At 37.1% G+C, this 16,906-nt stretch overlaps 1 protein-coding gene across 1 annotated transcript in view; it reads right to left on the reverse strand.

The window, feature by feature from the left end:
• The window catches only part of MYO1E (myosin IE), a gene marked incomplete at both ends in the record, with an annotated part of 84,942 nt that overhangs the window by 19,761 nt on the left and 48,275 nt on the right, over positions 1 to 16,906 (reverse strand). Inside the window, 9 exon segments of the mRNA XM_080351232.1 lie at positions 3,259 to 3,357; positions 7,139 to 7,245; positions 8,061 to 8,142; positions 8,742 to 8,827; positions 9,583 to 9,750; positions 10,780 to 10,866; positions 12,095 to 12,181; positions 12,562 to 12,642; positions 13,241 to 13,437. Of these exon segments, the coding sequence (XP_080207358.1) occupies positions 3,259 to 3,357; positions 7,139 to 7,245; positions 8,061 to 8,142; positions 8,742 to 8,827; positions 9,583 to 9,750; positions 10,780 to 10,866; positions 12,095 to 12,181; positions 12,562 to 12,642; positions 13,241 to 13,437 (994 nt within the window).

The following is a 16,906-nucleotide window of genomic DNA, read 5'->3' on the forward strand; positions in this document are numbered from 1 at the left end:
AGGAAGCCTTTGGCTTGCCTTCTGGTACAAGATACAGTAAAGATACAGTGATGTTGGTGCTACCTGGAGGGAACACCAGAACCAAGCACACGGGGGACAAGGGAAGGAGGCAGGAAGGTGCTATAATATCATGTCTTTGACAGGAAGAGGTGAGTAGTGTTCTGTCTCATTCTCTTTAAGCCTTGCAAATGAGGTGGATGCTTGGTTGCAGTACCTTTTAAACTTCACACTTTTTCAGGCTTAACTTGGGCTTTTGGAACTGCCAGGCTGGAGTTACAAAGCTGCCTTGTTCCGCTGCCCAGGAAGGAGCACTGATGGGCTTTAGCGGCCTCAGCATGTCAATGGACAAGTAACCTCTCTAGCACAAGCTATTTAGATTCCTTTGACTATGAGACTGGAGAACAGCTAAAGATGTGACAAAACTCCCCTCAAAATGTTTTATTTTCTTTACTCTTGACAACTTTTTTTTAAATGTCTTAAGTGTACTTGAGTTATACAAACATCTTAGTAAAATTATTCAACTAATGAAAAAAGTATGTAGTTCAGTTTGTTGTAATTCCAAAGTTCTTGTTTCTTAAGAAGATTTAAGCAGTTCCTAATAAAATTTTTTTCAAAAAAACACACAGGTAATTGTTAGAAAATTAAGAGAATGTTCGTTACTCGTTCTTGTAATATCTAAAATGTTATCTAGCCAGGAAGCAGAAACAGTTTCGTGCAACTTGAATAGCAGTACCACACAAAGAAAAATAGCAAACAGTTAACAGGAACACATCACACAACCCAAACAACTCTGAATAGCAAGTATATGAAAGGGAAAGTTAACTTATGAATAATTCAGTAGGATTCAAAAGAGTCTGCTGCTGTTATGTTTAAATCTATTATTAGTTAACAAATGCTCAGGTACTACGCATGATGCTGTAACAAAGTAGCTCTTCTACCATGCTAAATATAGAAGTATATTATACATAACTATGTTTACAGCTAATGTGTATGCTTTTATATTTATGTAATTTATCAGTATTATAGCATAAATAGATGCAATCTAGTATGGAGTTGTAAATTCAAGTAACTCCCAACTTAGTTAATTAACAGCCTCTTTTGCAGGTTCACCACATACTGCCAGCAGTATAGTTCTACAGGTGGGCCTAAGCAAGTCTGAATTTAAGGGAGCTGATGTTAAGAAAAGCATTTGAAATGGCTGCCTTCCACACAACAGAATTTGATGCTACATTTCACCAAGTTACAGCTCAGAAGATGTAGGAAATAATTTGTAAAGGAGGGCACAAGGAAAAACATGACTTAAGACCTTTTAATATAAGTAAAGCTCTTGGGTTACAAAATAAGAATACATTTTAAATTCTCCTTTTCCATTAACTCTAACTTCATACGTTTTACTGGTGTGACAACGCTACAGGGCAGAAGAAACAGGTTATTCTATAACATGCACCAATTAAGAATTTTACAAGTTTATAACATGACAATTCCATCATTTTTCACTAGTGTTTAGAAATAGCACTTTAATGTACTTACGCACACTTCTCATTAAACTGGTCATGTCAATATACATATATCTAGGTTTTTCAAGCTTGTGTAATTTGATCTTACACAGGATTTTGGCACAAGTACTGTGATCTTAAAATGCTTCTGAAACAATTTAAAGTCATGACTGCCCCCCCAAAGTTACCAATTATCTATTTAGAGTGAGCAATTATGTCCTATGTCTAAATGTGGGAGTATGGAGTTGAGCTTTCAGACTGGTTATGCTCTGAAACACATAGGCCTTTTCAGAGACTGTGGCTTTTTGCATGCAAATGTAAACTTTGTACATAAAAGTACATAAAAGTCTATTCAGCTTCCACTTACTGGAGCTGCCAAGGAGCTCCCAATGCAAACAAGTGTCCAAGCATGCACTTCCTGGCCATCCCATGCCTCAGCCCGTCTACTCACACTGACTCAGGCTGTCAGAACACAGCTTGTTCTGGATGCTACACAACTGTGAATGGAAAGGTTGCAGGAAGAGTTTTACTCATAAAAAATCTTACATTTAAGAAGACTAATTTGAAACAAATAGATTAATTCCATAACAAATGGTTTCAGTTGCTTGTGGATGTCTACAGATAAAGCATAGAAATCTATTACAAGTACCAGGTAGCTTTCCTTTGTGCAGACCTCTCAGGCAGATATCTAGACCTGCACAGCCCTCACAAGCAGTGTTCTGCAACTGGGGAGGCTTGACTTAATACACATTATTAACCTGCTATTCTGCATCAGCAACACACTCTGTTAACTAATGCAACCTGAAGCATATCACGTTTATATGTCTGAGCTTGAAGATCGTGAAGAAAAATGGATTTTAAATTGTTCCATAATTAAAATTGAGTTCACACTTGGAAGATATTTTAGGTCTGTCTATTGGTTAGCACTTTCTCTGCATTATAATGAAGTACTATCAATGGCTTTGTTCTGAGCTGTCTGATTAATTATACTCCATTCCTTGCAACAACTTATTGGGTTTTTTGTTTTATATTCTCAAACACAACACAAAGGCTTCCAACGAAATCTGATTTGTCATGTAATTCCCCAGTTTGGGCATTTATTAGCTGTAGGTCTCAATTTTCTAAAAACCAGGATCTAAATGTTATATAAATCTTGAAATTACTCTTATTTAAGAGGATTTAATTAGCTAGTGGAGGTAGTTAATCATCTTAGCAGCTGATCCTGAGACACTGAAAAAAGGATTGGTGGTACAGAGCTCTGACTTGCTTTCATTTAGTGAGCAGCTGCAGTGGTTTAAGTTGTAACCATTCCCAGCTGCTACAACACCAGGGGAAGGATGTAAGGAGCAACTTAAGCTAAGGTCACTAGTTACATTTGAATGGCAGCCATGTTTTTCTTTACCTGTCTTCTGTCCTTGGGTGAGCAAGAGCAGTAACATTTTACAAAGGCTGGCAGCGAGGCACTCAGGTTCCAGGCTCTACAGTTCACAACTCTTAAGTTCCCCTAACTCTCTAACTTTGAGGAACCCTCCTATAACACTATAAAAAGCACTGAGTTCTTATGCAGGTTTACAGAAATATGAAGAGACTTTCAAAGACATAAAGACTTAGAAATCTCTGTGTAGCCTAGATTGTGAGAAAGGTAAATGGGAGAAAAAGGGTAAGTGGGAAATGAGAAGCTTTCAAAGCTTGCAACTTCTTGTTTTCCTCCTCATCATGTAAACAATTGTGCTGTAATAGTTCAAAAGGAGTATTGCCCTACCTCTGCAAAAACTTCTTGAACACCCGCCTGTAGGCATAGCCAGCTCTTCTTACTCGAATGTTTTCTTTCAGACCTAAGTATTCCACTTGATGTTTTACCCTGCGGAGAAAAACAGTGCAAGATTTACAATCCATTTTATTTCAGTGTATTTGTAGATTGAGGTATTCTTAGAAGTCTGTATCATGTTTACAGACTATTGAGTTCTAAAATTCATACACAGGTACATGAATCTATTCTTGGGCATTACCATGCACACTGCATGGTAGGAAAAATATTAAAGGCAGGTAGACTACATTACTAAAATGTATGTAGCAAGTTTAGCATTTTTATAGAGTTTAACTTCCCATCTAAGTGGTGTATAAATTTCTTGTCTATTATTATTACCCATAAAAGGCTAAATAACTACAACCTATACAATTACACCTGCATAGTTGGTATCTAAGGGTGCAGGAAATAGTTTCATGTTCTTCTGTTGTAGGTTTCACCTATGTTTTACAAACCTCAAATATCAACAGTAGCAGACAGCAGCTCTTTTCTGTTTGTTCTGGAAAAGGGACCAAATCTGATGCTGGAGAAAGCCCCAGATGCCACACTTCCGTTACACAAAGAATGAGAAGGCCAGTATATTCCTGAAAAGCTAGCATTCCTGCTAACGTTACCATGCTGCTCAGGAAGGATTTGTGGCCAGGCACAAGACTGGCTGAAGCATGCCGGTAAGTCTGTCCGTGGCATACTTCAGTGACAAACACCAACCGAGCTGGTACCAGTCCCACAGAAAGAGGACTCTGCTGCACGTGTGAACTGAAACTTCCTTACCCAACACCATTACAGTTCCCTCATGCAAAACATGTTCATTTAGGTGCTAAAAAGGGAACAAATATGCCCACATGAATCTCAAAGCAGAAGAACAAAGCAGAAAAAAAAAAAGGTGGCTTCCTTCTGGCACCTTTTCCTCTTTCTGGAGCTGTGGTACATTATTTGATATTCCTTCTCACATACCCTGCTAGTCTACTAGTTAATGTTTGGAGTTTTGATTTGAAGAATTTCAGTTTACTTCCTTAACAATGTATGACTCCTGCAGCTTTCCTTTGCATGTCCTTCATTTCCTCATCTAAGTCATGGCTGGAAGAGGCAATGTCAGTTTTTAACTGAAATGTGGTGTTCAGGGGCCTCTGTTGCTGTTCTTTTAGAGGGCAAATTATAGAAGATTTAGCTTCCAGTCAGAAATATAGGAGTTGTTAAGGCTTTGAGTTCTGCAAGTTTATAAAAGAGCATTTATTTATATGTAATAGAAAAAAGCGAGCCTTACTATTTTGTGATTTTTACAAAAGATTTTTCAAATCCTGAAAAACTCTTGGTTAATTCAATGTTATTTCTGTAGCTACTTTGAAATGTTACATTTCAATATGAAGTGTTTTGCCCATTGATTTTTTTTCCCCTTTTTTTTTTTGGTTGAGACATTCTTTTCTCATGACTCATAGTATAAAGGGGAAAAAATTGAAATCCCATGCTGCAAATGACAAAAGCCCTTTCGTTATTTCCTTTTTTTTTTAAAGAGCAGTTATGAGAGATATTTTACTAAATAAGTTATACCACTCTTTTAGCTTATAATAAAAATACTGCACATTTTAATCTTGCTGTGTTCAAGGAATAAAGAATATTTTGTACCCACTCCAAGAATTCTGGTACAGTAGAAAGTTGGTGGACAAAAATATATTTTCCTGTTTATAGCTTTCCCTCCTGTTCACATCTGGAATAATGCACTGGAGCAGCAGTATTCCTCCCACTTTCTTACTGTCCTGCCAGTATTAGTGTCCAGCAACAGAGAATTTGAGACGTTTTTCTGTTTTTCCTTTTCTTTCTGAGGAAAGGCACACTGAAAATCTCCTTCCAGGCATCAACCTCAAGCAGGTCAGGGTCTGGGAATTCAGCTAATGCAGCAATTTTGAATACAAGTCCAAGTGGCTGTGCCAGGACCTGAACAAAAACACATTTCAAGAACACCCCAATTTTTTGAATAACTAAGCTATTATCCAAGGTTTAAATATTACACAAGGTCTATGTTTCAGTGCTAAATATTATGGAATTATTCAACAGCAGTACAAAGCTGGAGGGACATGGCTTCTGTGAGCCTGAAGTAAGACAGGCTTTATGAAGGGCTTTTTTTTCCCATTTTCACTGTCTAGTAACAGGCTACTACTACGCACAATAGATATACTGTGCCCATCACACTGGTTGTTGCGGTATTAAGTGATCACAGAAGAAAACAAAAAGCCCTAAACCAACGTCCAGCAAAATATCACAAACTCAGTTTTTGTATTTCCCTCAACAACAAACTTTCTCACAGCTAAATCACAAAAGACAAAATTAAACTCAAGCTTCATTTGTCATACACATACAAATTTCTCTTCCCCGGACATGTCGCTAACTGTTACAGTGGTAGCCTATGTGGAGTCCCAGTATAATATATGGGAAATCATTATTTGAAATGGGAGAGAACATCAGCATTTTTAAAGAGAGATGAAGGATTACCATTATAAGAACTCCTTCTACTTGTGTCTGAGTTTGAGTACACAATCCTTGGTATTTCATTTGTTCTCAGTAGCTGCTGCATTTGCCAAATATCATCCTCATTACAGGAAAACCAAGAAGAAACCTTGCCCATTTTTGCTCCAAAAGGGGTTTCCTGAAAGTTGGCCTTTTCTCAGGGCTACGTTTTTGTTTGTTTGTTTCACTGGTTTCCTAGCAACACCTTCCACAACAACGGGCTGTCTTCCAATATGTAAATGATTGATTTTAAAAGCCCTTTAACTTGCAGGTAAAAGTTTTAGACATACTTTTTCCAAGATTATTTACTTTCCTCTTTTGGTCCCCAGTATCAGTGGAGAATGAAGTGCTGCATAGTTGGAGTTTCAGGGGTGGAAAGGCTAGAGAAAGATGGTCTGTGTTTACTGCCAAGACCCAAATGGCACTTCCAAGTGCAGTCCCAACTGCGGCTTCTGTAAGTGCTCTACATCTGCATGTCAAGTGGCAGGAAATGAATGCTGGTGTGGTGTTGATAAAAAGCATTCCTGACCATATCAGACTTCTATCAGAGGAGTTGTTTCACTGTGATAAAATTAACCACTTGCTTTATCAGCACTTTTACTGATACCAAAAGTAGTTGGTAGATGGTAAGAAACGTTATCTATATTAGGACCTCAAATGGTATACATACCATACTGATCACCTGCTTCAGTGAAAAGAAGCATCTTTTTTCAGATAACAGGAATATGCTATAAAGCATCATGTACTTAAAGATGCCCCAAAACAGATGAGAGAAACCAAGCTGATGGTTTACACATCTATTCAATGTCTATATAATCACCTGATATGATATTCTAATGACTTCTCTTTGAAGAGCTGGCTAATGAAACTTAGAAGTCAAGTGAAAAAGAAACCTTTTGCATTCTTGGGTACAGAGACTTTTTGGTAAGTTCGATACATAAAAGCAAATACAGACATTCTGCTGGCTTTTTAGCTACCTAAATAGAAGCTCTTTTCAAAGCATAAAACAAAAGTTAGAATCGATATATAATGCATTTGGTGTGCAAATTCTACATGGAAAACTGAGTTTTTAATATACCCATTGTGTTACTGTTATGCAAATGTTGATTATTCATAACTGATACGAGAAAAGCCAAGAACTACATATACGAATTGCTGATTTAGACAAAGTGACCACAGCTTATCTTCAAAGTAGAGGAGAGGTCATCCCAGATTTCATTTCTGAAGTTTTATAGTAGCTATTTCTGTTTGTCTGTAGGCAGTATGATTACAAATTAGGAATTTCTGTGGCTTTTTTTGACTGTTTCTCATCACATACTCTGCTTATCCATACCTGCTCTCCTCCCAGTCTCGAGACTTCTTTGTTTCATTTGGTTTGATGCAGCGGATGTAATGGGGCGTACACTTCATCAGGGTGCCAACAAGGTCATTTGCTTGTTTCTGTAAAATTAAGGGAAAACAACAGGATCTGAGCTGGACAGGGTAAATCCTGTGAGAGAATTCTAAAATTATCAGCCATCTGCTGATGATTCACTTGACAGGATCCAGTTGACTTTGGTCTTTCTCAGGCAAAGTGTCTTGGGATAATATGCACCTCATGAAAAAACAATCAGTAATAGAAGGCACCATTACCTCCAGCTATATAATACTATATAAAACTCTTACATAAAAACATGGAGTGACAAGGAATGCATCAGGTGGACGTGACTGTCAGGACGGAATGTGAGGAAAGAGGCTGATAAAATATCAATTTCCAAAGTCTGCAAATGTGTAATCTAAGAATATATTTTACAGCCAGACTCCAAAAAGATGCTCGCCTTCTAACACTTGCTGCTTTATTCAAGGCACCTTATGGTCTATAGGAAGACTCCTGTTGACTTTGTGTGCATTGGATCAGGTACTGCGTCACTGCTGCACGATAAAGGAGACCAGTTATCTGTAGTTAATTGTAGGACATCAAGTGGCTGAGTGAAGGAGCTCATTCGTTATGCGCATGACAAGTACTGTTATCACGACTGTCAATTGCTCATTTGGAAAATTCATTGCTGTAGAAAGCCACTGAACAAGACATCTAATGGACAGTGATGCTGGGCAAAACGCCATTCTAACAGCTGAAACAATGCATCACTTCGCAGTAAAGACAGTCCTGATACCTACCTTTACAAATGTCTGGACAGACAACTTTTATTTTTAGGTGTCCACACACGAACACACACCCGCATATGCACATACTAATACAGCAAAACTAGACGTACTTTGATTTTACTGCCCGCAGTGGTAGGACGGCCCTTCTTGTCCACTTGAAGATTTTCAGGAAATAGAGCCTTTATAAAAGGCCTAGGGAAGAATCAATAAAATAATGTTGGCGTAGAAAGACAATTCAATGCAGGAATATCAAGGAATATGCTGTAAAAGTTGATAGTTGAGGAGAATATAAATAGCTATTTCTATTAATCTGGAGTTGTATCAAATCTATTTTAAGATTAGTATTTTCCATGAGCTTCATTACTTGTAGAGATCCCTTGCTATTTTAGTGAGCCTTGGAAGATGCGATACCAGACTTCTAGACTGGAACAAACACGCACTTCTTAAAAAGTAAGCTTTAATTAATTAAAATACATAACAACAAAATGTTACTTTATATGCTAAAACGGTGCCTGTTCTGAGAGAATGCCAAATCACTCATGACCTTGTTTGAGGCCAAAACAAATGGCTGTTATTACACCATTTGCTTGTGACACTGCAGTACCTTACTTTTTCAGATTTCCAGAAAATGAAGGTCAATATAATGCAAATGACACTATTCCACTGCAGCAATGCTTTATTCCCACTTCTATGCAAATGAGTTCACAATTGCAAAGGGGTGCAGTCAGGCCCTCTGTATCCATCTGAACTAACACGTTATTCCTAGCTTTAAGCAAGTTTTGCTTACGTACAAATCACTGCTCTGCATGAGTTCAATCAAGTCCATGAAAAGAACATCCCGATTTCTCTCGCAGAATCCATCCATATCATAAGATACCTGGGCCAAGGTGGAAATTGATTGTTTGTGGTAAGTTGAGAACCCAATAATTGAAGAAAATTGAAATCCTGTCCTCATCAGTAGCTGTTCTGAACTTTTTGCCTAGTCTGGTATAACCTAAAGATACTACAATGATCACTAAATCCTTGCATATATTTTTAGTTAACTCTTTCACAACAAAGTAATCTCATCCACATATTTAAATTCAGTGAAAAGACTGTTATGGAGCTAGTGAATGAAATACGACATAAGTTAATTTAATATGAAATTTTATTGAAGAAAAATTTTTGCATATTATGGGTTTACTGTTATTAACTATATCTGCAGGAAATCATGAATAGTTTGAGAAATATACCCAAAGGAGACTGAACTGTACATTCTGTTCCCAGTTTTATTAGTATATCATCACCTACAGATCATCTTTATAACTGAATTCTTTAAATTCACTGCTAATATAACCAACAATTAAGATAATGAATAAAAACTAGGAGCATTTACTTATTACATTTAATACTAAGTTCTGGTTACTATGTTTGATAGCAGCAAGGCCCAAACTCATCTCTCCTAAGTAAAGGACATACGTTAGGGCATATTTGTTCTAAGCTCCCTACATTGTGGAAGGTGCCTGAGATCTCCTGAGATAATCTGACTATTTGAAAACAAACAGCCCTCTATATAGCTTCCCTTCCTTTCATTACTGTTCTTTTTCTTTATAAATACATTACACAGAATTCAGTGATGATTTTCCATATTACCTTTCCAGCATAATGATGAATGATAAATCCCTGGTTCCAGCTGTTGAAATGTTCATGAGTCCCAATCTGCATCTGAAGTTTCTGAAGCAGTGTTTGGTCAGCTCCTTCTCCCACTGCATGCATTGTAGCACACACATCATCTAAAATGCTCATAATCCCTGGGGGATTCTAATGCATTGGAAAAGAATAACAAAAACAGCAAAAAGTCAGGAAAAAATTATTATGCCAGTTTCAAAAACACTAGAGCAAAGTCAGAGCAAGAAGAATTCCCCCTCCATCAGAAGAGTTTATAGTAGAGATTCATTTGTACACAGCATGCAAATAGTTTGAGACACCCTACTTTTGTAATGATAGTGACAGTAGGAAATGATGGAGAAAACAATGATTGCTGTTCAAAAAAACAACGCACAAAAAACCCCATCAAAATGCCCAACATTTAAGTTTTTAATTCCTTCACAAAGCAATCTACTTTCTCATTCCACCAAAACATAAATGTATGTCTGAGGCAAGTACTTAAATTCACATGCTGTAGTTGGACAAATCTACAGCAAAATATCTAAGATTGTGACAGAAAACCTGTCTTCTTCCTGCTGTTAAAATTATCTGGCCCACATGAGGACAAAGAACTAGATGAAGAACAACCTACTTCTGCCCTAAAGGACAACTCAACATTTGCTGTCACCTCAAATTAGAACATAAAGACTTTAAATTGCAGAACATTCTGTGCAGCGAAGACACAAAATTTCTTTTATCTCCAACACTTCCTAATGCTTCCTCTTCACTGGTTTTTGCTTTATTTGCAACAGTACCACAAAGGATGCCAGAGCTGTGGCTTCCCCAAACGGAACTGTGTCTTCCCAGGGACACAGAGAGCCTCATCCGATGTACAGAATATGCCGTGAAGTTCATGATAAATGTAGGTGGAAAAAAAGTTTAATTTCACTCCTTATATTTTTTTTTAGTCACACATCAGTCATGCTATCTTATGCTTCTCTTTTTGGTCAATATCTTGGATAACGTATATCTTAGAGCTCTTATAAGACATGTTATATAAGATTTATATATAGGCTTAGTATGACTCAGTAACTGAACAACAGTATTTGCATTTTTCCTATGAATGTTCTTGACAGCAAAGCAGTTGCCCAATTATTTTAAAGAAAATCTTGTTTTTTCCATCTGTTTGTTCTAAATACTTACCACTTTGTTCTCTATAAGGTCACACACTATTTTGTTGTTGAAGTAATCAATTGGAGTCCATCTAATTCCTTCTTGCACATATTCTTCCTGTTAAGTGAAAAGAAAGATGCAAATATTCCTTTGCACTGTGGACGCAGCACTAGATTTACAATGCACTACATACAGACGCACTCTGCGCTGCTTGTGTTCAGAAAGACCTGTCAAACGTGTGACTGGGGGAAGGTGGAAGAAATGACCCTAATGATAGTTAAATCCACCTCTCTGCTGCCTGAGAGATGAACTGGAATCCTTCTCCCCACACATTCTTTTGTCATTCATAGCCCTTGAGTAGTTACTAAGAAGAGCAAGAATATTTCAGCAGTGCATTCACTGTCAAAGCACTTTGCAAATACTAACAATGTGACTTTTACAGTATCTTGACAGTGCACCTAATCATCCATATCCTAATCTATTTTAAAAGCAACGATAGTGACAGGCGTATCAAAGGTCAGATGCCCAAAACCAATGCGTTTAGAAATGCATGTGAAATGAAGACACAACTCTATATTTCTGTACACAATTACTGTAACCATAAAGACACCTAGACACTGTCTGGGGAAAAACATCATACTAAAAATTGATTGAATTGATGCACTCAGTTGCCTGCATCTAGCAGGTCATTTGTATGCTCAGCTGCAATCATCAGTTACGTTTATACAAAGGCAACTGTGTAAGTGCATTCTTGAAAACATTGTCCTGAAGTTGGTGCCAGGCCTGAGCTCATGCTGTAGACAATGCCTCTGTCTGCGCTGCATTGTCTGCCCTCCCGTGCAGTAGCTCACATTTGTGTATAGTGAGGTTTTGCAGTAAGACTATGGGCAGAGAACTGCAAATATTTTTTCAGAAGTATTTTTGCATTTGGCTCAGTAATCTATTTCATTCATATATCCATATATATTTTTTAAAAAAGAAAAATGGTGTGGAGGAAATTAAGTATTCCCATTTAACTGTGTCATGTCCAAGAAAAGCACAGGAATGGAACCAAGCAGTTTTCCATTTCTGTCAGTGAGTCAGAATATGCAGCAGTCTGGGCAGTCATATGACTGCATTAGCACGCTGTCTGACGGACTCACTTCTATACCACTGTATCACAGAATAAATGTCTGTAGCTGATGTGGTTTACAGTTTTAGGGTTAGCCAACAAAGGGGTTTTTTTTCTTTATCTTGCTTAACAAGGCAAATCTTATTGTTAATAGATGATGAAACCTCAGTTTTTCCACCAACTAAAAAACTCATAGCTCACTTATGAATTCAAAAATAATAAATGTCTGGTTACCTGTTCTGCCTTCAGTGTCAGTTCAATAAAAATCTGCTGTAGTTTTTCATTAACGAAATTGATGCAGAACTGTTCAAAACCATTTTTCTATAGAAAAGGAAACAATTTAAAAATCAGTCTCATGCTTTATATACAATAATTCTTAGTTCTTATGCTGGCAATAAGCTTCAAAGAAACATGTTCAGTGATGGATGGGTTGCTGACTTTATGGACATCCTGTGTAATCTCAGATCTTTCTTTCAAGATCAATGACCTAGTTTCTTTGAAGTTTCTTCAATAATTCATGTTTATTAAGTGAGACATTACCAGTGAGAACTCAATGTCCAGGAAGCTGGGTTGGGCATTTTTTGCTTTTATTCTGGCCACAGGATTTTCTTTTTTTTGTGTTTTGGATTTTTTCCCCTCTCTAAATAACAAAAACCTCCCAGGTCAGGTCTGCTCAAACCCTGCATATTGCACTGCCTTACCTGGAATATTTCAAAGCCATAAATATCAAGGACACCGATGTTATATTCTTCGTGGTCCTTCTCCATAGCCTTATTAATAGACTAATAAAACAGAAACAAAATGTAAAACAAAGTGTGGTTTACATATTTAAAAGATACATTCATATCCTTAGATCTTCTCCTTTGGTGTAACTGGCTCAGTAAAAGAAAAGAGGCCAACAAAAAACGTAACAGCTTTAAGACTGATGCATTTTGCAGATAGTGCCATGAATCTTTTCACACAGCACTGGGATGCTGAAGGTGTTCTTCACAGGAGAGTGGGGTAAGAGACCAGGGGACCCTAATTCACTAATTCTGCTCATCCAGAAATTCTCAGCTACATGAGACAACGACTCAGAGCAGTCTGGATGCTGACAGGAAGATGTCATAATATCATATGGGACAGTTGTGGCAGGAGACTGAGCAAATATAGTGCTGAAAGCACAGCTCATTTGCTTCAAAGAAAGTGTAGCATTTGTCATACATTCAGTATTTAACATCTGTGGTCATGCTCCCACTTCTCTGCTCACTACTGGTACTAAGGTTTAGGCAAAGAAACATGCTGGGTGAAAAATGATGGACAAGTAAGACACTGCAAGGAACATTCCTAGTGTACTTGTACTTGTTTTGATACCAGTAGACTCAAGCAAATCCAACTTACATCCACCAAGTAATCAAAAACACGGGAATGAAGGGCCTTGGCCAGTGCATCCCTGGTGTAGCAGGCTTGTTCCACATTTAGCGTCACGTTGATAGACTCAGATTTGCCTCCCCACTTGCTCTCCATCTGTCTGCTGGTCAGTTTTTCTTTTAGGCGGTCCTGGTTAATTCCAAGGAGAAAAGCAGGAAAAGCCAAAACTGCAAGAAAAGTTGGAGTTGCTGGATTATGATTTACAGACTTAACCAATACAGAATGAAGGGAGAAAAAAATTAGCTATATCTCTAATAACGACAGCAGTAAGGAACCTCATGGGGCATGCATCTTAAAAAGATCAGGGATTTATGTCTTTAAAATCTCCCTAAGCTCCCCAAAGACACTTTCAACTCTTTACTTACGTGGATTTCAATTAAGATAAACCACGTAGAAGCAAAATAATCAGCTATTTATGTACCTTCAATCCTTCAAACATATAAGGTAGCTTAGGTCATAGTTTTGAACTATGTGGTTCAAACAAGTCACTCTTAAAGGAGGTAAAATAAAACACAGAGTTCAAACATTAAATAAAATTGAGACAATTTAAAATTCTTTGTGGAAAACATGAAATGTTTGAAATATAATAATTTGCTATCTGCTTCCTAATATTCTTTACCTTTCTTCTTCTAAGTTAGGATATTGCAAAAAGTTTTCAATTGCCTTGCCATTTATTTGGTTTTGGTGGTTTTTTGTTTGTGTGGCATGCATTTTTTTGGTGTTTTTTGTAGTTTTGTTCATGGTTTTGGTGTGGGTTGGTTGGGTTTTGTGTGTCGTGGCGTTTTGGTTGGTTGTTTGGGGGTTTTTAAATCCCTTATTCTGGACATACTTTACAAATTCTGATTTCCCTTGTTTAAAAGTAAAGCAGAAAAATACATCTATGCAATAAGCAGCCACAAGTCTAGTATTCCTTGCATTCATAGCACATTGTGCAGATGTTACCCACAGGTGTCATACACCATAAGGAACAGAAAAAGAGAAACAGCTTGAAAGCACATGGAAATAGCTCCCAAGGGCAGCTCTTGGAGTTGGCGTTGCACCTCTGCTAAACCATCTCATCCTCTAACAGTGTTTCCTCCATGTTCCATTGCTTTCACATCTACTTTACTGGTGTGAGGAGGATGTAAAACAATCACTAAGGCAGTAGCCCGTTGTGCTTTACACATCTGTAACATCACAGCATGATTTCACTAAACCCTTCCGTACGTTAATCCAAAATGACTTTCAAAACTGCAAACAACTGCCAGCTTTCTGGAATTTTATTTATTCCCATCAGCAAGCTGATTAAATTTACACTCTAGGGTACTAGGAACCACACAAATAACCAAAGCTGAGTCACTGCCACCGTCTCTGCTAACTCACTGAGAACTCAGGTTGAGGAGCACATGAACAGGTCATATGCTTTACAATGGAAAAGAATGTAGGTAATTACAGACCATATATGCTCACATATACTGTAAAGATGCCAGAGTAAGTATTTAGCCAATACTGCTGTAAGAATTTATGATGATAGTCTAATGGAATGAACCACCACACATACCTCAGAAACTCTTCTTCACAGTGCTTGTGATTTACTGTAAAGGAAGAATAGCTGACACGATAATAACTTCACATTCCTAAGATGCCTGGTTATTATCTCTGGGTAGGAACCATAGAGTTACCATCTAGAAACTACCATAAAGCAGGATATGCACGTAACTGAAAAGATGATCCTCAAAGAGTAATCAGTGGCATTCTGTGGAACACTTTCAAATACAATTGGTGAAGAAAAGCTGAAAAACACTAGGTTCACTTTGTCAGCTTTTGGAAAGTGTAAAACAGACCTTTCAGTACAATGCAAATGTAAAGACAAATAGCTCAAATTGTTCTTTGCATGCAGGAGAGAACAAATAGTATTTCGCATGATTTACAACATACAAGATTTAGAATAAATAATGACTTTTTTTTCAACTATTAATATAATCAAGCACTGTAACAGGTAATAATCACCAGCAGTTTTAAAGAAGTATTTGTCTAAATTTCTGTTAAGAATGGGCTGTATGGATCTAATTCTGACTCAAAGACTAGAGTTTTTGGTGTCCTGAAGAATGGCCTTGGCTTGTTTTTGTGCAATTGGCTATATAATAATAACACTAGGGAAAAAATTCTTACACTTTTTATTATTTCCAACTTATGCAAAGCATGACTTATCAGTGGTCTTTGTGTTTTAGCTTTAGTGGCTATCCAGGCTATAAACTCTATTTAGTTAGCTAGGACAACTAGTAAACTGGGGGCGAAGACAAACAGAAAGAGAAATGAACCCAACTTTCAACATCATAATGCAGAAATTGTACGAGACATTGCTATTTCTTCCCTGGCGCCTTAAAAATGCAGTACATTTATGAGTAAGTTCTATATTCATTCTGTCTGCTAATTTTTTCAATATAATAGTCACACACATATATTTAAAGATGGCGTACATGGCTCATCACAGAAATAACATTCACATTTACCAACTTAGTTTCAACTCGTATCTTTTCAGTTTGTTACCTTTTCACGCAACACATTCTGTATCTATCTTGTCTGGCTATTAAATGTCTCGATTTCACGGAAAGATTTAATGCTGTGATTTAAATGGAAGCACAGTAGCTCATTTGGAACCATAAGGCATATAAAAACTCCTATATTTTTATCTGGATGTATAAAATGCCACAAAATGTTTTTCTTTGGGTTCACTTACTATTCTCTCAAATTAAGAAATTAAGGCTAAAAATTAGTATTTTCATTTCCCACTTTTTTAAAACAAGTATCATACAGTTGAGTGGGAAGTTGAATACACAGGATAACTTTATTCATATTTAACTTACCTAAAACTAAATAAATGCAGTTTCCTAAACAAAAGGACCATTCTGACATAAGAGTTAAGAGAACAGACAGATATGTATAAGCTACTATATATGTTGTGCTTATCCACTCTGTCCTTAAATTATCAAGGTAGTATAAAATCAACATTAGATGCAAGTTTTATAAATCATGACAAAAATGTTTAGAACTCAAGATCCATTACTCTTTCAATGTCTTGCTGATGTGGGCCTAGCTGATCTAAGCCAGCAACAACAGGTGAGGGTTCCAAGGACAGTGCGTTGTCGGTAAGGAAATAGTAGATGTACCTAATGATGAGGTACAGGTTGAAAAATTAGAGACAGGGAAATGTAGAATGTGAATTCTGCATTTCAATTCAAGTCTAAATTTCTGTTTTCAAGGCACCTCTTCCAAATACATATACAAAAACATATACATATACATATAACTCCACAAGCTGTTAGCTGCTTTCACATGTCAAGGAGGTCTAAGCACATAAGAAAAAGGTGTTTTTAGGAATGCATGCTGACAGACTAAAAGGAGCAGAGGTCAAGTTTGCCTGAAAGTATTTCTCACTATTTCTATTATTCCATACTTAAAGGCTGAAAAATTATTTCTTCAATTCAAAATGCAAAATGGCACTCCTGTTAAGTCTGTGGCATTGAACAAGACAAAACAGGGACCTCAGCACCATTGGTTTTGGAAGAGAATCTAAACCAGCAGCCTCACACTGTAAGAAATGATGTGCTGTGTTTAGATAGGCAGTTCACCTTACACCATCTGCGTTTCAGCCCA

The sequence above is a fragment of the Nesoenas mayeri genome (assembly GCF_963082525.1).
Source record: "Nesoenas mayeri genome assembly, chromosome: 11".
Classification (NCBI taxonomy): domain Eukaryota; kingdom Metazoa; phylum Chordata; class Aves; order Columbiformes; family Columbidae; genus Nesoenas; species Nesoenas mayeri.